The 23,131-nt window shown below is 42.8% G+C and overlaps 1 protein-coding gene across 1 annotated transcript in view; it reads right to left on the reverse strand.

The window, feature by feature from the left end:
- Positions 1–23,131, reverse strand: part of LOC115458066 (dual oxidase 1-like) — a 287,347-nt gene that overhangs the window by 72,083 nt on the left and 192,133 nt on the right. Inside the window, exons 15-16 of the mRNA XM_030187873.1 lie at positions 18,883–19,020; positions 12,965–13,081 (exon numbers count right to left, since the gene is read on the reverse strand). Coding sequence (XP_030043733.1) covers positions 12,965–13,081; positions 18,883–19,020 — 255 coding nt within the window. The remainder of the gene's footprint in view (positions 1–12,964; positions 13,082–18,882; positions 19,021–23,131) is intronic.

Below are 23,131 nucleotides of genomic sequence, written 5' to 3' on the forward strand. Positions count from 1 at the left end.
CTGATGAGAGAAGGAAAAATTCTAGACCTAGTCCTTACTGGAGCGCATGATCTGGTGCGGGAGGTAATGCTGCTGGGGATGCTTGATAACAGTGATCATAATATGATCGGATTTGATATTAGCTTTGAAGTAAGTATACATAGGAAATCAAATACGTTAGCGTTTAACTTTAAAAAAGGAGACTATGATAAAATGAGAAGAACAGTGAAAAAAAAACTTAGAGGAGCGACTGCGAGGGTCAAAAATTTACATCAGGCGTGGATGCTGTTCAAAAACACCATCCTGGAAGCCCAGGCCAAATATATTCCGCGTATTAAAAAAGGAGGATGGAAGACCAAACGACAGCCGGCGTGGTTAAAAGTGAGGTGAAGGAAGCTATTAGAGCTAAAAAAAAATCCTTCAGAAAATGGAAGAAGGAACCGACTGAAAATAATAAGAAACGGCATAAGGAATGTCAAGTCAAATGCAAAGCGCTGATAAGGAAGGCTAAGAGGGACTTCGAAAAAAAGATTGCGTTGGAGGCAAAAACACATAGTAAAATTTTTTTTTAGGTGTATTAAAACCAGGAAGCCAACAAAAGAATCGGTTGGACCGCTAGATGACCAAGGAGTAAAAGGGGTGATCAGGGAAGACAAAGCCATAGCGGAGAGATTAAATGAATTCTTTGTTTCAGTCTTCACCGAGGAAGATTTGGGAGAGACACTGGTGTCAGGAATGGTATTCAAAGCTGACGAGTCAGAGAAACTTAATGAATTCTCTGTAAACCTGGAGGATGTAATGGGGCAGTTCTACAAACTGAAGAGTAGCAAATCTCCTGGACCGAATGGTATTCATCCCAGAGTACTGAAAAATGAGTTTGCGGAGCTATTGTTAGTAATATGTAATTTATTCTTAAAATCGAGCGTGGTACCGGAAGATTGGAGGGTGGCCAATGTAACGCAGATTTTTAAAAAAGGTTCCAGAGGAGATTCGGGAAATTATAGACCGGTGAGTGTGACGTCGGTGCCGGGCAAAATGGTAGAGACTATTATTAAGAACAAAATTACAGAGCATATTCAAAAGCATGGATTAATGAGACAAAGTCAACATGGATTTAGTGAAGGGAAATCTTGCCTCACCAATCTACTACATTTCTTTGAAGGGGTGAACAAACATGTGGATAAAGGTGAGCTGGTTGAAGTTGTGTATCTGGATTTTCGGAAGGCGTTTGACAAAGTACCTCATGAAAGACTCCAGAGGAAATTGGAGAGTCATGGGATAGGAGGTAGTGCTCAATTGTGGATTAAAAACTGGTTAAAAGATAGAAAACAGAGAGTAGAGTTAAATGCTCAGTATTCTCAATGGAGAAGGGTAGTTAGTGGGATTCTCCAGGGGTCTGTGCTGGGACAGCTGCTTTTTAACATATTTATAAATGACCTAGAGATGGGAGTAACTAGTGAGGTAATTAAATTTGCTGATGACACAAAGTTATTCAAAGTCGTTAAATCGCAGGAGGATTGTGAAAAATTACAAGAGGACCTTACGAGACTGGGAGACTGGGCATCTAAATGGCAGATGACGTTTAATGTGAGCAAGTGCAAAGTGATGCATGTGGGAAAGAGGAACCTGAATTACAGCTATGTCATGCAAGGTTCCACGTTAGGAGTCACGGAACAAGAAAGGGATCTAGGTGTCATCGATGATACGTTGAAACCTTCTGCTCAGTGTGCTGCTGCTGTGGCTAAGAAAGCAAATGGAATGTTAGGTATTATTAGGAAAGGAATGGAAAACAAAAATGAGGATGTTATAATGCCTTTGAATCGCTCCATAGTGTGTCCGCACTTCAAATATTGTGTTGAATTCTGGTCGCCGCATCTCAAAAAAGATATAGTGGAATTAGAAAAGGTGCAGAGAAGGACAACGAAAATGATAAAGGGGATGGGACGACTTCCCGAGGAGGAAAGGCTAAAGTGGCTAGGGCTCTTCAGCTTGGAGAAAAGGTGACTGAGGGCAGATATGATAGAGGTCTATTAAATAATGAGTGGAGTTGAACGGGTAGATGTGAAGTGTCTGTTTAAGCTTTCCAAAAATACTAGGACTAGGGGGCATGCGATGAAGCTACAATGTAGTAAATTTAAAACGAATCAGAGAAAATTTTTCTTCACTCAACGTGTAATTAAACTCTGGAATTCGTTGCCAGAGAATGTGGTAAAGGCGGATAGCTTAGCGGAGTTTTAAAAAGATTTGGACGGCTTCCTAAAGGAAAAGTCCATAGACCGTTATTAAATGGACTTGGGGAAAATCCACTATTTCTGGGATAAGCAGTATAAAATGTTTTGTACTTTTTTGGGGATCTTGCCAGGTATTTGTGACCTGGATTGGCCACTGTTGGAAACAGGATGCTTGGCTTGATGGACCTTTGGTCTTTCCTAGTATGGCAATACTTTTGTACCTATGTACTTATGTAGAGTCAAACAATGTAGAAGTATACAGTTGGCTCTTGGGCTCATTTTCAAACCAGAAAAATGTCTAAAAAGGGGCATAAAGAAGCATTTGGACGTTTTTCTCACAAAAACGTCCAAATCAGTATTTTCAAAACATATTTTTAGACATTTTTCTATGAAGTCCGGCAGAAGTGCATCCATATCTCAAGGGGGCGTATCAGGGGCGCGTTCAGGGTGGGACCTGGGCGTTCCTAAGACTTAGACGTTTTTCAGCCATAATGGAACAAAACAAAACTGTCCAGGACTAAAACTAAGACGTTTTGAGCTAAACCTGTTTTTATAACGAATAAGGCATAAAATGTTGCCCTAAATAACCAGATGACCACTGGAGGGAATCAGGGTTGACCTCCCCTTATTCCCCCAGTGGTCATTAACCCTCTCCCACCCCCCAAAAATGTGATGAAAAACATTACATGCCAGCCTCAGATGTTATACTCAGGTCCATTACAACAGTATGCAGGTCCCTGGTGTAGTCTAGTGGTGGGTGCAGTGCACTGCAGATAGGTGGACCCAGGCTTCTACCTCCCCCTACCTGTTACACTTGTGGCGGAAACTGTGAGCTCTCCAAAACTCACCAGAAACCCACTATACCCACATATAGGTGCCCCCTTCACCCGTAAGGGCTATGGTAGTGGTGTACAGTTGGGGGTAGTGGGATTTGGGGGGCTCAGCAGGCAAGATAAGGGAGCAATGATGAGATGTGTACCTGGGAGCTTTTTATGAAGTCCACTGCAGTGCCCCCTAGGGTGCCCTATTGCTGTCCTGGGATGTCAGGGGGACTAGTCTATTAAAAATGCTGGCTCCTCCTACTTCCCAATGGCTTGATTTTGTGCGTTTTGCACTTGGACGTTTTTTTAAAAAAATGGACTAAAAAACAAAACGTCCAAATCACAAAACCTTGTTCAAAACAGTATTTTCATTTTTAAAAAGATAGACATTTCTTTTTTGAAAATGACCTTCTTTCCTATTTGAATTTTGGACGTTTTTTGTAAAGCGTCCAAAGTCGGACTTAGACATCATATCGAAAACGCCCCTCTCTGTATACTCATGAACCAAAACATATATTTATAAACCAAAGATAGCCTGAATTCATCCATTCAAACTGCATGAGTTGTCCTATGAACTTGAAAGGGTTTCAATGAGAGCTGAGCTCTCTATTTGTAACAAAGGAGCTGTATCAATGATAAAGTTCATCAGTTAATTTAATTAATTTAATTTATTCATTCTTATATCCCACAATTATCCAAAAACAAGTTTCGGTTCAATGTGGCATACATTCATCAGTCAGAATGGATTACATTGTTATTAAACACTTACATTCAGACTAAGAACATTTAGTACCGGTGATTGGTTACCCAATAAGATTTCTTGAAAGGATGTGTATGCAATTGATGCTTCTTATGACAGTCAGAGATTACAATTATTTTTATGCACTTGCAATCATTTGGTATCATTTGGTTATTGTTTTGATTAGCCAAAAAAGTTCTTGAAAAAGATGTGGTTTTTAGATTTCTTCTGAAATGAAGATAGTTGATAGTGTTTCTTGTGACAGTCATGCATTACTGTTGTGTGTGCATTTGATAACGGTATTGATTAGCAGTAAAACTTCTTGAAAACATGCATTTTTAGTTCTCTTCTTAAGTGGAGATAGTTATCTATGCTTCTTATGGCCTTGGCAATTGAGTCCCACTATTTGGAGCCCAGATAGTTAAAAACCTGCTGTATAGATGGACTTGTAGGTTATGTTTCTACATTTGGGTAGGTGGAGCAGTAGGTATTCTCTGGTTCCTGGTTGTGCATTTCTTGGTGATAGTTCAGTCAGGATTGACATGTAATCAGGAGATTCAGCTAGACGATTTTAATAATGCACTGAGCTATATGAATATTTTCAACACACTTCTGATGGAAAATCCCCAAAATTTCTACTGGATTAAGGTAATACATTTCTTAATTATCTTGAAACTACACTCCTTTCATCAGTTATAAAGAAAAGATAATATTGCTTGAACATACATGTGAACCACAGTTTGAATTTTAACAGTGGCGTGAAGAGAGCTGATGTATTTGCAGAGTGAGCAAAAGGTGAATAGGTACCTCAATTATGTCTGGCAATGAGTTGGATATTTCAGACCTAAGCATATAGGGGGGGGGGGGTCTATTACGAAGCAGCAGTAAGCCCAATGTGGGCTTATTGCTCGCTAATCTGGAACTATTGCTGAGCTACAGCAGCAGCCTGGCCGTAGTTCCCACCCCCAGCCCGCACCACTTCCGGTGGTACAAAAACAGAAACACAATTAGTAGCACCATTCCATGCTATGAATCCCAGGGCAAGCAGTGGCTTCCCCCATGTCCATCTCAATAACGGGCTATGGACTTTTTCTCCAGGAACTTGTCCAAACCTTTTTAAAACCCAGATACACTAACCTCGGTTACCACATCCTCTGACAATGAGTTCCAGAGCTTAACTATTCTTTGAGTGAAAAAATATTTCCTTTTATTTGTTTTAAAAGTATTCCCATGCAATTTCATTGAGTGTTCTGGTGGGTCCTCTTAAAGATTTGTTTAACAAATCCTTGGAGACGGGAGAGGTTCCGTGGGATTGGAGAAGAGCGGATGAGATCCCTTGTCACAAAAATGCTGATAGGGAAGAAGCTGGAAACTACAGGCCGGTAAGCCTCACTTCGGTTATTGGAAAAGTAATGGAAGCGATGCTGAAGGAAAGGATAGTGAATTTCATGGACGCCAATAAGTTGCAAGGTCCGAGACAACATGGTTTTACCAAAGTTAAATTGTGCCAAATGAATCTCATTGAATTCTTTGACTGGGTGACCGGAGAATTGAATCAAGGACATGCTATAGATGTAATCTAGATTTCAGCAAAGCTTTTGACACGGTTCCCCACAGGAGGCTCTTGAACAAACTTGACAGGCTGAAGATAAGACCCAATGTGGTGAACTGGATTAGGAACTGGTTGACGGACAGACGCCAGAGGGAGTGCCTCAGGGATCGATGCTGGGGCTGATTCTGTTCAATATATTTGTGAGTGACATTGCTGAAGGGTTAGAAGGTAAAGTTTGCCTTTTTGTGGATGATATCAAGATCAGTAACAGAGTGGGCACCCTGGAGGGAGTGGAAAATGTGAAAAAGGATCTGCAGAAGCTAGAAGACTGGTCTAATGTTTGGCAATTAAAATTCAATGCAAAGTGATGCACTTAGGGAGTAGAAATCCACGGTAGACGTATGTGTTAGGCGATGAGAGCCTGATATGTACAGACAGGGAGAGGGATCTTGCGGTGATAGTATCTGAGGATCTGAGGGCAACAAAACAGTGTGACAAGGTGGTGGCCGTAGCTAGAAGGTTGCTAGGCTGTATAGAGAGAGGTGTGACCAGCAGCAGAAAGGAGGTGTTGATGCCCCTCTACAAGTCGTTGGTGAGGCCCCACCTGGAGTATTGTGTTCAGTTTTAGAGGGCGTATCTTGCTAAGGATGTAAAAAGAATTGAAGCGGTGCAAAGAAAAACTACAAAAATGATATGGGATTTGCATTACAAGACATATGAGCTGACCTGAACATGTATACCCTGGAGGAAAGGAGAAACAGGGGTGATATGATACAGACGTTCAAATATTTGAATGGTATTAATCCGCAAATGAACCTTTTCTGGAGACGGGAAGGTGGTAGAACTAGAGGACATGAAATAAGGTTGAAGGGGGGCAGAGTCAAGAAAAATGTCAGGAAGTATTTTTTCACGGAGAGAGTGGTGGATGCTTGGAATGCCCTCCCGTGGTGGGTGGTGGAGATGAAAATGGTAACGGAATTCAAACATGCGTGGGATAAACATAAAGGAATCCTGTTCAGAAGGAATGGATCGTCAGAAGCTTAGCAGAGATTGGGTGGCAGCACCAGTGGTTGGGAGGCAGGGCTAGTGCTGGGCAGACTTCTATGGTCTGTGCCCTGAAAATGGTAGATACAAATCAAGGTCAGGTATACATATAAAGTAGCACATATGAGTTAATCTTGTCGGGCAGACTGGATGAACCGTACAGGTCTTTTTCTGCCATCATCTAAGTACATAAGTACATAAGTACATAAGTAGTGCCATACTGGGAAAGACCAAAGGTCCATCTAGCCCAGCATCCTGTCACCGACAGTGGCCAATCCAGGTCAAGGGCACCTGGCACGCTCCCCAAACGTAAAAACATTCCAGACAAGTTATACCTAAAAATGAGGAATTTTTCCAGTCCATTTAATAGCGGTCTATGGACTTGTCCTTTAGGAATCTATCTAACCCCTTTTTAAACTCCGTCAAGCTAACCGCCCGTACCACGTTCTCCGGCAATGAATTCCAGAGTCTAATTACACGTTGGGTGAAGAAAAATTTTCTCCGATTCGTTTTAAATTTACCACACTGTAGCTTCAACTCATGCCCTCTAGTCCTAGTATTTTTGGATAGCGTGAACAGTCGCTTCACATCCACCCGATCCATTCCACTCATTATTTTATACACTTCTATCATATCTCCCCTCAGCCGTCTCTTCTCCAAGCTGAAAAGCCCTAGCCTTCTCAGCCTCTCTTCATAGGAAAGTCGTCCCATCCCCACTATCATTTTCGTCGCCCTTCGCTGTACCTTTTCCAATTCTACTATATCTTTTTTGAGATACGGAGACCAGTACTGAACACAATACTCCAGGTGCGGTCGCACCATGGAGCGATACAACGGCATAATAACTATGTTATTAGGTTACTATGTTACTATGTCCCCTGTTCTTTGTACTTTTTGAATGAGAGAAAAACTGATTTACCTCTACCCGTTCCACTCCACTCAGGATTTTGTAGACCCCAATCATATCCCCCCTCAGCCGTCTCTTTTCCAAGCTGAACAGACCTAATCTCTTTTCCCTCTCCTCATAAAGCAGCAGTTCTATCCCCTCTATCATTTTGGTCGTTCTTCTTAGAACCTTTTCTAATTCAGCTATATCTTTTTTGAGATACAACGACCAGAATTGAGTACAAGACTCGAGGTGAGGTTGCACCATGGAGCGATACAGAGGCATTATAGTATTTTTGTCTTATTTTGCATCCCTCTCTTTTACGTGAGCCCTTACTGCCTCCTATTTAGAAGGCAGTAAGGGCTTATGCACTAACCCAATTTGGCCACACTGCCAATTACTGCCAGCACTGCCCCCTGCAGTAGGAAATAGAAAATTATTTACTACCAATGGAAACAGCGTGCACCAGAATCAGAGCTAGTGCCCCAACGTAGTGCTGTTTTGGCGTGCGTTACCCGTGTGGTAGCCCTACTGTGCCTTCATAAAAGAGGCCCTGAATTTTTAATAATTCAAATTCAGGAGCTCAGTGGAAATTTCTGATTTTGTGTCTAGTCTTCAGAAACTTGCTTCAAATTTTTAAAAATCCCAAGTGGGTTTCATTAATTTTAAAAAACTTTGCTTCTAATTGTCAGGATTTTGTGTATTTTCTTTCAACTTTTCCAAGACCCATCAAGAAAAAGAAAATGGACAGATTTTCCAAGAAGATCTGGACATAAGTACATAAGTACATAAGTAATGCCACACTGGGAAAAGACCAAGGGTCCATCGAGCCCAGCATCCTGTCCACGACAGCGGCCAATCCAGGCCAAGGACACCTGGCAAGCTTCCCAAACGTACAAACATTCTATACATGTTATTCCCGGAATTGTGGATTTTTCCCAAGTCCATTTAGTAGTGGTTTATGGACTTGTCCTTTAGGAAACCGTCTAACCCCTTTTTAAACTCTGCTAAGCTAACCGCCTTCACCACGTTCTCCGGCAACGAATTCCAGAGTTTAATTATGCGTTAGGTGAAGAAACATTTTCTCCGATTTGTTTTAAATTTACTACACTGTAGTTTCATCGCATGCCCCCTAGTCCTAGTATTTTTGGAAAGCGTGAACAGACGCGCCACATCCACCTGTTCCACTCCACTCATTATTTTATATACCTCTATCATATCTCCCCTCAGCCGTCTCTTCTCCAAGCTGAAAAGCCCTAGCCTCCTTAGTCTTTCTTTATAGGGCAGTCGTCCCATCCCCGTTATCATTTTCGTCACCCTTCGCTGCACCTTTTCCAATTCCATTATATCTTTCTTGAGATGCGGCGACCAGAATTGAACACAATACTCAAGGTGTGGTCGCACCATGGAGCGCTATAATGGCATTATAACATCCTCACACCTGTTTTCCATACCTTTCCTAATAATACCCAACATTCTATTCGCTTTCCGAGCCGCAGCAGCACACTGAGCAGAAGGTTTCAGTGTATTATCGACGACGACACCCAGATCCCTTTCTTGGTCCGTAACTCCTAATCCACAGATTAAAAAAGTGTAACAGTGCTTCAATTTTACTGAAAACTTTTTTTTGCACATCCTTAATCATGCAGGCTGTAAAATAAAATTATCTCATTACGAGTGAGAAACTAAGGATGCATGCTTAACATTTTATAGTATTTTTTTACCAGAACGTCTGCAGCTGCACGTTTTTTGACTTGCGTGTAGATTGCAGTTGGTGCCCTTGGGTATAGCTCAGAATAACATTCCAATTAAACTGCACAGTTTTGAGAAGAGGTTTATGAAATCGTGAGTGGGGTGGAAGCGATTAAGAGAGGTGGGCTAGTTATCTAAGTTGAACTAGGATCAGGCAACACTCCATGAAACTAGCAACTGGACAAGTCATTTTTTCACTCAATGAACGATCAAGCTGTGGGATTTATTGCCAAAGGTGTGGTCAAGAAATCTAGCATAGTTGTGTGTAAAAAAGCTTTGGTCAAGTTCCTGGAGGAAAAACACATAAACAACTTTTAGTTGATTAGAATTGAATAAACCGCTGCTTATGTCTGGGTGTGAGCTACAAAGAATAGATCTATTCTTTGGGATCTGTACTTCTTAATGGCACGGACTGGCTGCTACAAAAGACAGGATGGGTCTTTGCACATCTTATGTTTGCTTCTGTGTAAGATTCGTTGAGTTTCCTTGATGGTAATGGCAGGGGTGTAGCCATAAGTGGGCCTGGGCGGGCCTAGGCCCGCCCAGTTTGGGTTCAGGCCCACCCAACAGTGGAGCACCTTCATCAGCAGCACGGCAGCGGAGGGAGCAGGCTGAGCTCCAATCCTGCATCTGCCTCCCTCTCTCATGGCAGCGTTTCCCAGAAGCTGCCTACCGCCGCCACCGCATCCTGCCCCAGCAGAAACAGGAAGTTGTGATAATGGGGGCGGGACGTGGCAGAGGAGACGCTTCTGGGTTAGAAGCAGGAGGCAGCATGTATGAATCGCTACCGCTGCTGCTGAGACAGAGGGAGGTAGATGCAGGATTGTGGCGGCGTAGGCAGCATCTGGGAAGCATTGCCATGTGAGAGAGGGAGGCAGATGCAGGTTCGGAGCTCAGCCTGCTTCCTCCAATACCAGGGCTGTTAAGGGTGGTGCCCCATTGAATCGAGAGGGAGAGTTGGGGGGAGGTCTCCTTCCAAAAGATAGATGCTGCATGGGGGGGGGGGCATGAGGTGGAGAGGGGCAAGAGAGAGAGAATTGTGGGATGTAGAGAGGAGTAAGAAAGGAAAAAATCTTGCATGGGGAGGGGAGAGGGATGAGAGAGGGAGAAATGTTGGACATAGGGGTAGTGGGGAGGGAGAGATGGTAAATGTTGGACAGGGGGTGGTGAGGAGGGGAAGATGGTGAAAAATTGGACATGATGGTGGAGGGCAGGAAGAGATGCTATAGGGGGAAGCGAGAGATGTTGGATGGGGCACACGGGAGGGGGAGAGGCAGAAATGTTGGACATGGCAGTGGAAGGGAGGAAGAGAGAAAATGCTGCATGGGGGGAGGGGGGAAGAGAAGTGTTGGACCCAAGGCACAAGAGAGGGAGAAATGGTAGAAAGTGGGAGAGAGGGAGATATATTGGACCTGGGGGTGAATGAGAGGGAGAGAGAAACACAGGAGGTGGAGAGGGGAGAAAGGAGGAGATGTTGGATTCAGGAGCAGAAGGGTGATGGAGAGATGCCGGACAGTGGGAGTGAGGGAAGAGAGAGGGAGAAATGTTGGAACATGAGGGAGAGGGCAGGAGGGAAGAGAGATGGGATGGGGAGAAAGAGGAAGCAGATGCTGGGCTAGAAGAGTGGAGGGAAGGAAGATGGTGGAACCATATGAGAGAAGTCAGGAGGGAGAGGAAGAGGGTGGCAAGGAAATGAATGAATGAATGAATAAATAAATAAATAAATAAAAAGATAGTGATTACAGAGGATAGAAATACGGTAATGAAAAGGAATGGAGGGCTGAGAAAGGAGTGAGATGGGGAAATGGAAAAGCTAGTGGGTGAGAGAAAAAGATGAAAATCTGATAGGTAGCTGTAAACTAAAAGGAGGAGAACAGTGAGAGGGTGAAATTTGAGTTGACAGCAAGGCAGAAAGGAGAAAAAAGAGAGGAAAGAGATAAAATAAGAACAGTCAATATGTCAGAAGCAGGTGTAGTGAAGGTAAAAGAAGACAAATGGACAGCAGCTGCTTGAAAGAGAATTAGAAGACGACAGACAGGAAAGCAGAAAAGAAACTGCAACCAACATGATGGAAAAATATAATGTCCAGACCACAAAGGTAGAAAAAAGCAATGTATTTTGAATGTTTTAAATTAATATGTTGGCTTTGGGAAATCTACATAGCAAATGTGTTTGTATTGTGTTGAGGAGAAAGGAAATCCATTTCTATTTTTACTTCTCCAGTGTTGCAGTACATGCTAAGTTTAACATTTTGGGGTTCTGAGTTCAATTTTTGTCTAAATATTTTTATTTCTGATACGTGATCCCTTGTTCTGTATTTGGTGAGGGTCTGTTGGTGTGATAGTAATGGCAGGTGGGGAAATGGAGGGAAGGCAGGGAGGAGAGGGGATCAGGGAGGGAGCCCTAGCATGTCTAACACCAGTTCTGACCCTTGCTGTATAGCTGGTAGGGATCCTAAGCCTCCCTAGCTGAGGACTTCCTCCAAAGACGGCCAGAACTTCTACCAAGCTCTGCAGTCGGTGACAGCATGCTTGAGTCACCGACAGCTAAGCACACATAGGGTGCTGGCATCAGTGGCTTATGGATGTTGCTGCTGCCTGCCAAGTTTGGTAAAAGGGAGTTCTAGCCACCTTCAGAGAAAGTCTTCAGCTGACAGAGCTTGAGGAACCTTATTAGCTAATGTATTTATATTTTGCGGTAGGGCAGGGCAGAGAAAATATTGTGCCCACCCACTTTGGGCTCAGGCCCATCCAAAATTGGCTGTCTGGCTACGCCACTGGGTAATGAAAATACTTTATCTGGGTGGCTGAGCTTCTGACATGGCTGCAACATTATATGCTGAGGAGCAAGACACTCAGATCTGAGTCATCTGTATAGTGGAGGCATGGATTCAATCTCACAGAACATTTATTCTCTAGCTTAGGACCAGTGAGAGGACCTGAGTCAGTAGCCAGAGGGACAGGAGTGGATCAAAAGTTAATAACATAAAAGGAAGCAAAATACTTTTATTGTAAAGAAAGCCATGAATATATTTTTAACAAAAGCAAGATGATCCATCCTCCAGGCCTTTTCATTCAAGGAAAAACAAACATAAGAGCAGCAGTAAGCCCTTAATACACAGTTAGCGCATGCTAACAGGTTACAACAGAACACGTTGAAGCATTTTGCAATATTTTGCCTGTTTGCACGCAGTAACCCATGTTACCTATTTAAGAAAAATATTTTTAGGAGGAGGTGTGCTGTAGATGGAGAGAGGAGAATCTCTGCGTTATCCAATTAGTGCGTTATGATTAGTGTCTGCTTACTGCAGAGTTAATGCAGAAGTTCATAGGGCCCAGATTCTAATCGGCATAGAAAAAACCCCATGTAAGCGGTATTCTATAAGCCATGCCTACAGTTCGGCATGGTTTATAGAATTATTATCGCTTAAGTGGAGAGGTTGTGCGTATATTTAGGCACAAACATTTGCGCCAATGAAGACGTGTTGGAAATGCCCGTGCCTAAATTTATGCGTGGTGCACCATTATTCTACAATTACTTAAAAGCACCCCCCCCAAGCCGCACCAAAATGACTACAACCCTCCCATTTCCAAGTCTCCTTTTTTGGACCACACGTAAATTGTAGGTGCAGATTCCATGCCTAACTTTACGTGGGTAAATCCGCAATTTTTGATGACCTTTATAGAATCAGGGGGATAGTGTGTCCTAAATAGGAGGTAGCAGTGCTCTTGTATTAATTTTTTGCAGGTACGGCATACTAATGCGAACATTAGTGTACTACCTGCAAAGAAAAAGAAAAGGCCCCCAAAAATGCCATGTAAGATCTGGGCTTAGCACGCTCTAACACAGACATTTCAGCATGCTAAGCCCAGATTTTACAGCACTTTAGTTAAAGGGCCTCAAACGTAAGACAGGCTGCCCTCAAAGCTGTTTCATTTACTAGAAATGCAATCTCTTTACCTTCCACTGCATCACCGCAGTCTCCTTTCTTTACAACAGTGTTGTTTTGTCTTCCCTGTATTTTCTTAAGATCTCTTTTCCGAGAGTGGGCAACGATCCAGGCAATGAGTAAACTCACTGGGAAATACAGACAGAGGTGAGGGAAGTGACACAACACAAATCCATTAGACGTGCAACATAATATTACATCAGCACTACAAAATCACTATTTAGGTGTCACAAACTGGCCTAGTTCTCTAGATAAACATCAAGTCCAAAAACCAGTACCTGGGATCAAATGTCTGGAAATATATCACATATATAGATTGAGGGAACCGTGACAGCCATAAATGCTTGCAGTGCTCTAGGACTGAAGTTTGCCATCCCTACTTTCTGTTTATGTGGTACGTAACTCTGAATTCAATTTGGTCTTTATACAGTATCAGTACTCATTTGTAATCTGAAATTTCTCCTTTTAAACTAATAAGGGGGCCCTTTTACTAAGCTGCACTAGTAAATGGACTTAGCACTCTGTAAAGCAGGACTTTCCTGTGCACTAAGTCCATTTCTAGTGCAGCTGTAAAATAGGCATTTTTCTAATTGTTGAAAAATTAAAATTAAAACAGTAACATGGGAGCACTTTTTGTCTCCTATTTAGCAGGTGATAAGAGCATCTGCCTTATTCATTTAGGGTGTGCTAATATCAGCACGTTAGCAGAACAGCGCATCCATGCCCATTTTCCACCCCTGACATGCCCTTCCCCCCCCCAAAATAATTACCATGCAGTTCACATGCGCAGATGTCAAAACTAACATGGAATGGTTTAGTACACCCACGTTGTACCATTTTTGTTGTGTTAGGTATTAGTGCTTAACACAGTTTAGTAAAAGGGCCCCTAAGTCTGTCAGTTCTTGAAAGTGCTGAATAAACCAAGACATATTGGGGTGAATTCTATATATGGCACTGAAAAAATTGGCAAAAAAAGCGCTATTCTATAAGCCGGGCTTAAAGTTAGGTGCGGTTTATAGAATAGCACTTAAACCAGGGAATCACGCCTAGCTTTAGGTGTGACCATTTGCACAAACTGAAACATGGTGCAAATGTACATGCCTAAATTAGATGTGTATGCCTCTTATCCCATAACAATGTGTGTAAATCCTAGAAACACCCCCATTTCGCCTATGACCCTCCCCTTTCTGTGCCCCATATTTTTATTCATATGTAAATTTTAGGCATGGATCCCATACTACTACTACTTAACATTTCTAGAGCGCTACTAGGGTTACGCAGCGCTGTACAGTTTAACAAAGAAGGACAGTCCCTCCTCGAAGGAGCTTACAATCTAAAGGAAGAAATGTCAAGTTGGGGCAGTCAAGATTTCCTGAATAGAGGTGTAGTGGTTAGGTGCCGAAGGCGACATTGAAGAGGTGGGCTTTGAGCAAGGATTTGAAGATGGGCAGGGAGGGGGCCTGGCGTATGGGCTCAGGGAGTTTATTCCAAGCATGGGGTGAGGCGAGGCAGAAAAGGCGGAGCATGGAGTTGGCGGTGGTGGAGAAGGGTACTGAGAGGAGGGATTTGTCTTGAGAGCAGAGGCTACGGGTAGGAACATAAGGGGAGATGAGGGTAGAGAGGTAAGGAGGGGCTGCAGATCAAGTGCATTTGTAGGTTAGTAGGAGAAGCTTGAACTGCATGCGGTACCTGATCGGAAGCCAGTGAAGTGACTTGAGGAGAGGGGTGATATGAGTATATCGGTCCAGGCGGAAGATAAGACGTGCAGCCGAGTTCTGAACGGACTGAAGGGGGGATAGATGGCTAAGTGGGAGGCCAGTGGTAAGTGGCTAAGTGGGTAGGTTGCAATAGTCATTTATGCACATAAAATCCAATTAAATCTAATTAGTGCCAATAATTGCTTGTTTAAAATCCAATTATTGCAGCTAATTAGCTTATTAGTCAATTAAATTGCACTGCAAATTGGGTGCACGCCCAAATATGAGCTACAAGTTTTGGAGACTTTTATAGAATTAGGGAGATTATGCATATGCAGTCTTTAGTCAGCAGTGCTGATTTGGCTTATGCTACCCGTGCATTAGCTCTCCCGTACCTTAGTAAAAGGGCTCCTTAGCGCTATTCTATAAACTGTGCTGAATGTTAGGCATCGTTTAAAGAATACTCTTAGCGCTGAGATCGGTGCCTAACTTTCGACATGATATTTGACACCAAATAAATCCTGCTGTAAATCCTCATGTCTATGTTCAAGTGATGTCTATGTAATACATAGACATCACATGAACAATACTGCCAGTAGGGCCCCAACCCCGGTGGGACATCACTTTATAGAACCAGGACACCGTACCAGTGATTTCACAGTGAGAATACTGAAAGGTAACTTTAAAACAATACAGGAACGTAAAACCTTTGAAATCAGAATGATTGAATATTTTGACACCCAACGGACAGGACTTAACAAGGATCTGGGTTTTCTAGCCCACTATAAACCATAAGTTGTATTTCACTGCTTATCACCCTCCCCTCCCCACAAACATCCTGCTAGACTATGGAATGCTTTGAAGTGTACAGCGCTGCGTACATCTAGTAGCGCTATATAAATTATAAGTAGTAGTAGTAGTAGTAGTAAGTCCCCATGCACATCTCCTACCCACCCTGCTAGACCATCTATGAGGGACTGTTGTATACACTGTCAGCTAACACATTTGCTTAGTTCTGATCTGATGAAGAAGGGCAACCTTCGAAAGCTAATCAAGAAATGTATTATGTCCAATAAAAAAGGTATCATCTTATTTTCTTTTCCATGTTTTAATTTTGTTTGATTTTTATTGATTACCTTTAAGAGTGGACTAACATGGCTAACACACCTCTTTACTTAAGATGGAAGCTAACGTTGAAACCCCTTAAAATTTACACTCCAGCCCATCCACATCTATTCAGTCACGATCAGGGCGTAGACCATAGAAGTATGCCCAGCACCAGGGAGTCGCCACTCAATCTACGCTAAGTTTCAGTGGATCCATTCCTTCTAAACAGGATTCCTTTGTGTTTATCCCACGCATGTTTGAATTCCATTACCGTTTTCATCTCCACCACCTCCCATGGGAGGGCAATTTGTAGGAATAGCCCCAATTTGTCCACGTCACGACCCTCCCATGGCCATGCCCCCCTTTTGGAGCTCCGTGTACAATTTACGCACAAATCCCCATGACTAAAAATGTGTGTGTAAATTTCAATTAATGCCAATTTGTGGCAATAATTGATAATAAGCACCTGGTTATCAGCACTTATTGGCTCGTTACTCAATTAAATTGCACATGCACATTCAGTGCACACCCAAATTTGAGTGCACAATTTTAAGCACCATTTATAGAATTTTGGGCTAAATGTACGCAGCTGAAGCATACTTTCAGCCTTATTTTCGAAAGTGATGGGCACCCATATTTCGACCCAGATCGGGAGATGGGCGCCCATCTTGCAAAGGGACCCAAATCGGTATAATCGAAAGCTGATTTTGGGCATCTTGAACTGCACTCTGTCGCGGGAACGAACAAAGTTGACGGGGGCGTGTCGGAGGCGTGGTGAAGGCGGGACTGTGGCGTGTTTATCGGCCGAGGAGAGATGGGCGCCTTTGGCCGATAATAAAAAAAAAAGGGCGGCAGAAGCGAGAATTTGGGTCGCTTTTGCTGGACCCTTTTTTTCACGACTCAAGTCCCCAAAAAGTGCCCCAACTGGCCAGATGACCACCGGAGGGAATCGGGGATGACCTCCCCTGACTCCCTCAGTGGTCAGTAACCCCCTCCCACCACAAAAAAAGAACTTTAAAAACTTTTTTTGACAGCCTGTATGCGAGCCTCAAATGTTATACCCAGCTCCCTGACAGCAGTATGCAGGTCCCTTGGAGCTGTTGTTAGTAGGTGCAGTGGACGTCAGGCAGGCGAACCCAGGCCCATCCCCCCCTACCTGTTCCACTTTTGCTGGTTAATGTTGAGCCCTCCAAACCCACCCAAAACCCACTGTACCCACATGTAGGTGCCCCCCTGCACCCCTTAGGCTATGATAATGGTGTAGACTTGTGGGCAGTAAGTTTTGGGGGAGATTTGGTGGGGGCTCAGCACACAAGGGCAGGGTGCTATGCACCTGGGAGCTATTTTAAATTTTTTTTAAATTTGTAAAAGTGCCCCCTAGGGTGCCCAGTTGGTGTCCTGGCATGTGAGGGGGACCAGGTCACTATGAATCCTGGCCCCTCCCATGACCCAATGCCTTGGATTTGTTTGTTTTTGAGCTAGGCGTCTTCGGTTTCCATTATCGCTGAAAACCATTAGCGCCCAGCTCAAAAGTGCCCAAATCCTAGGCATTTGCCCTGCACAACCCGTATTATCGAAAAAAAGATGGGCACCCATCTTTTTTTGAAAATATGGTTTGTCCCGCCCCTTCGCATGGCCGCCCACGGAGATGGGCACCCACTTTCGAATATGCCCCTCTTTGTGACTCAGCCAAACTCCTCCCCCGAGCACACCTACGTTTGGGTCACATAAAAGTATACACCAGGGGTCCTCAAATTCATTCCTCGAGGTCCACAACTCGGCCTGGTTTTCAGAATTTCCACAATGAATACGTATGAGACCTACTTGCATTCACTGCTTCCACTGCATGCAAATAGATCTCGTGCATATTCATTGTGGAAATTGTGAAAACCAAGCTGGGCTGTGGACCTCAAGGACTGGATTTGAAGACCCCCTGGTGTATGCTTTCTTGTCACTGCACATACTTTTTACACATGGGGCAAATTTAGATGAGGTCTTATGCATGGATAGCAGAGTTTACATGTGAAAAGCCCTTCATAAAATTACCCAAAGTCTGGGTGATTTTCCACACTGTTTCTCATGTAGACCACAATTTATTTAGATAAATAGCTTCAAAAATAATTCCCTTTGGTGCTCATTTTCAAAGCATTTAGACTTACAAAGTTACATGGAGGGGCATTTTCGACAGAATATCTAAATCAGAATTTGGACGTTTTACAAAAATGTCAAAATTCTGAACAGGAAAGAAGTTTATATTCAAAAAAGATAGACGTCTATCTTTTGTGTTCGAAAATGCTATGGACGTTTTGTAATTTGGACGTCTTTTTTGGTCCATTTTCGAACAAAAGACATCCAAAACATAGGAGGAGTGGCTTAATGGTTAGTGTAGCGGGCTTTGATCCTAGCAACATGGGTTCAATTCCCACTGCTGCTCCTTGTGACTTTGGGCAAGTTAAGTGCACAAGGGGCATTTTTGGATATGACATCTAAGTCTGGTCATTTTCTACAAAAAAAGGTCTATCTTTTCCTTTTGAAAATGCTGTTTGGAAAAATATTTTGTGATTTGGGGGAGTAAGGGGAGGTGATCCCCAATTTCCTCCAGTGGTCATCTGGTCATTTGGGGCACCTCTTGTGTGGAGTAGAAGAGTATCCTAGTGGTTAGTGCAGCAGACTTTGATCCTAGGGAAGTGGGTTCCATTCCCACTGCAGCTATTTGTTATAAAAGCAGGTCTAGCTCAAAACATCTTGGACGTTTTTGTTTTGTTCCATTATGGCTGAAAGATGTCTAAGCCTTAGGAACGCCCAAGTCCCACATTGAACACATCCCTGGCATGCCCCCTTGAGATTTAGACGTCCTTTTGACAGACTTCAGAGAAAGATGTCTAAAAATAAGTTTCAAAAATGATTTGGACATCTTTGTGAGATAAACGTCCAAATACAGACTTATGTCACTTTTTGGACGTTTTTCTCTTTTGAAAATGAGCCTGATAGTAACCTATGGAACTTTGTAAGTCTTTGTGCTTTGAAAATGAGCCTCTTTGTGTATTACTGGCACTCTACAAATAATAAACATTCACATACATTAAAATAAGAAAAGTAATTAAATTATTGAAAAATCACTATACCTAGGGGCAGAGAGCAAAGTGCTAACACTAGAATCCCAAACCCGATCTCACTGCCCTCAAAGTAGTTTGTCACAACAAGGGGCGTGCAGTTGACCAGACGCTCCGCTGTTATTTGCTCTGGTTGAGGACAAGGGTCTCCTGTCAATTAAAAAGAAGAGATCATTATGAAGACTTGGATGGCTCCAATAACTGGCATAGTCATACAGAATTTCTATCCAGCAGGGTGCTGTCTTGGATCTAGTCAAGACTGATAGCAATATGACTCACTCATTGGATGGTCTATGGCAGGAATTGCCAATTTCATCAGCTGGAGGGTATCCATCAACTCTAAGGTCTGTTGTAAATCACATGTAAACTAGCAGCACAGTGTACCTTATAAAAAGAAACTTTATGTACTATTTCAAACATATTAAAATGTTTCATACACCACTGTTGTATGACACCTCATGATTTACTGGTGTGTTTCTGTTTCTTTAATGAACTCTAACGGAGAGGATAGTAGGTGGTATGGATTGGAAAACTGGATAGGCCATATGGTCTTTATCTGCCATCATTTTCTATGCTTTATGTTCCTGTTCTCTTTGTTGTAATACTTCATTCTTTTTTCCCTTTTTTCTGTCGTCTCAATGTTGTTTTTGTTTTTTACATTTTTAATTAAATCTTTTTCTCTCTCACACACACACTCTGCCTTGTTTCCTCCCACACAAAGCATATTTCTACACTGGCACTAGTGCCTCCTTACACAGTCACCCCCTGGCAATGGTCCTTTCATGGCTACTGGCTCTTCTTTGCTTGCTGACAGGTTTCTCTTTCCCAATAGCTGCAAGCTCTCTTCTTCTCTGCCACCAGCTCTTTCCTCTTTTAGGGACCTAAGCGTTTCTCCTATTGATAGGAGCTCCCTCCTTCAATGTCTGCTAGTTTTTTTTTCTCCTTATTAGTGGGCTACTTTTCCTCTCACAGCCATTAACTATTCTCTCTTTGCCCTTTCCTCCTCTTACTGTCTCCAGCTCTTCTTCTCTGGTGGCTTTCTCCTGTTGTTAATAATCTTTCCCCTCCCAGTGGTGGCCCATTTCTACTGCTAGTCAGGTTGTTCCTTGCCCCACCCTTGTTTTTATTTATTTATTTAAAACATTTCTATACCACCTATGACTAGGTGCTTTATAAGGTAACATTCACATTATTCAATAAGAACAACTATATACATACTCCACATAATCAATTAGAAATTAGTTCAATTTGTCCTAAAAAATTTTTAAAGGCAGACACAAACAGTTGTGTATTCAACAACTTTCTAAATTGCGGTTTACTAATACATTGCTGAAGCTGTCCAGACAATGCATTCTACAAATTAATACCAGTTGAAACAAAGGCTGAGGTTTGAGTGTCCACAAAGTGCAATTGTCTAATCACATCAGTTGAAAGAAGCATGGCAATGTACGCTGTGGACAATATATCTGTAGTGCTTGTTTCAAAGACAATGGAGCAGTAGAGAAAAGAACCTGCTGTACAATGGTCAAGACTTTAAATTGAATCCTCTGTAAAACAGGGAGCCAGTGAAGTTGTTTTAATACTGGTGTTATATGCGAATACCTTGCTACCTCCATTACTGTTCTAGCAGCCAGAATCTGAACCACTTGCAATGCCTTGACACTCATAGATGATAAACCGATGTACAAGGCATTGCAGTAGTCCAGACATGTGAGAACCATACTTTGAACAACATAATGAAAATCATAAGCAGAAAACATTGATTTTAATCTATATAACATATGTAAATGTTTAAATGCTATGTGAATCACATTAACCACCTGAGACCTCATAATTTATTATCAAGAATCACCCCCAACAATCTAATTTCTTTCTTGATTGGAACATACATCCCATCCAACAATACCTTATCTGGCCAAACTGTCATCTCTTGGCTACCTACAATCATAACTTCTGTCTCAGAAAAAGGCCATGTTCAGCCATCCATTGTTTTGCTTTTCTCATTTACATATTTAACTGGTTATTCAAAGCATCCTTCCATGATACTATTGGGAAGAAAAATTACACGTCATCTGCATAAAAGCGATAACAAATCTCTAAGGCCCACAAAGCTTTACCCAATAGTGCCAAAAATATATTGAACAATAATGCAGACCATGCTGATCGTTGGGGCACTCTACAATCAACCTCAGCCGAAGCTGAAACCTGAGAAGCACTCTGAACAATCATAGATCTCTCCTTCAAATTGAAGAACCTGTCCTGCTATTCCTAATTCTTTCAGTGTGTCAATCAACAGATCTAAATCTACAGAATCAAAAGCTCCAGATACATCCAAGGAAACAAAACAGAAGCAAGTTTTATTATCCATATTTCTCTTTAAATAATCTTCAGTTGAAATTAACAAAATCTCAACACTATGTGCTCCTTTAAATCCATATTGAAATGGATCCAACCATCCATCCTTTCCACAAAATCATTGAACTGTTTTCACACATCTTCTCAATGATTTTTCCTATAACCGAAACAGTTGATGTTGGTAGGTAATTACTCAGATGAGGAGGATCCTAATTAGCTTTCTTTAGTAACAGTTTCACAGTGACCTGTTTACATAAATCTGGGAACACACCCTCACACAATGGTTTATTCACAATCAATTTAACTGATGAAACAACTTTATATGCTAATTCTCGCAACACACCCGATGAGCAAGGGTCACCTAAAGATCGTGTGGGTGTTACTGACTTTATTATGGCTTCAACCTCTTTATCAGTCACCAACTCAAAAGTAGACAATCAGTATTTTAGGATCAAATAAAATAGGTATTTTCTGTTGTACCTTAAAGTCACATCCCCTTTCAATTTCTTCACTTTCCCACATAAATTTCAAAACCCCATTTACATTGGGTCCTTCCACAGGTTTTTTCACTCTTAAATCCATGTAACAGAAAGTTCACAGTTGATATAACTCCCTAGGCCTACTTAATGCCCCTGCCACTTTTTGTTTATAATATGCATTTTTTTAAACCCTCGTCATCTCTTCGCCACCCTTAACTCCCTCCTCAAAGTGCCCTCCGCTCCCACTCCCCCTCACTCTCTCCTCAATCACTGGCTGACTACTTCCATGACAAGGTGCAGAAAATCAACCTCGAATAGTCAAATTCACCAACAAACCATCTACTCCTCTTCACCCTATAACCCACTCCCACAACCAACCAACCCAGGCCTCCTTCTCCTCGTTTCCTGATATCACCGAAGAGGAAACCACCCATCTTCTTTCCTCCTCGAAATGCACCACCTGTTCCTCTGACCCCATCCCCACCAACTTACTTAACACCATCTCTCCTACTGTCAACCCCCCCCCCCATCTGTCATATCCTCAGCCTCTCTCTCTCCACTGCAACTGTCCCTGAGACCTTCAAGCATGCTGTAGTCACACCACTCCTCAAAAAACCATCACTTGACCCTACCTGTCCCTCCAACTAGCGCCCCATTTCCCTCCTACCCTTCCTCTCCAAGTTACTTGAACGCACCGTTCACAGCCGCTGCCATGATTTTCTCTCCTCTCATGCCATCCTCGATCCACTTCAATCCGGCTTTCGCCCCTTACACTCTACAGAAACGGCGCTATCTAAAGTCTGCAATGATCTCTTCCTTGCCAAATCCAAAGGCCACTATTCCATCCTCATTCTCCTTGACCTATCCGCAGCTTTTGACACTGTCAATCACAATTTACTTCTTGCCACACTGTCCTCATTTGGGTTCCAGGACTCTGTCCTCTCCTGGTTCTCCTCTTATCTCTCCCACCGTACCTTCAGAGTACATTCTCATGGTTCTTCCTCCACCCCCATCATGCTCTCTGTTGGAGTTCCTCAGGGATCTGTCCTTGGACCCCTTCTTTTTTCAATCTACACCTCTTCCCTGGGCTCCCTGATCTCATCCCATGGTTTCCAATATCATCTTTATGCTGACGACACCCAGCTTTATCTCTCCACACCAGACATCACTGCGGAAACCCAGGACAAAGTATCGGTCTGCCTATCCGATATTGCTGCCTGGATGTCCAACCGCCACCTGAAACTGAACATGGCCAAGACCGAGCTTCTTGTCTTCCCACCCAAACCCACTTCTCCTCTCCAGCCACTCTCTATCTCAGTTGACAACACCCTCATCCTCCCCGTCTCATCTGCCCGCAACCTCGGAGTCATCTTCGACTCCTCCCTCACCTTCTCTGCGCATATCCAGCAGATAGCCAAGACCTGTCG

Source organism: Microcaecilia unicolor, chromosome 1, assembly GCF_901765095.1.
Source record: "Microcaecilia unicolor chromosome 1, aMicUni1.1, whole genome shotgun sequence".
Lineage (NCBI taxonomy): Eukaryota > Metazoa > Chordata > Amphibia > Gymnophiona > Siphonopidae > Microcaecilia > Microcaecilia unicolor.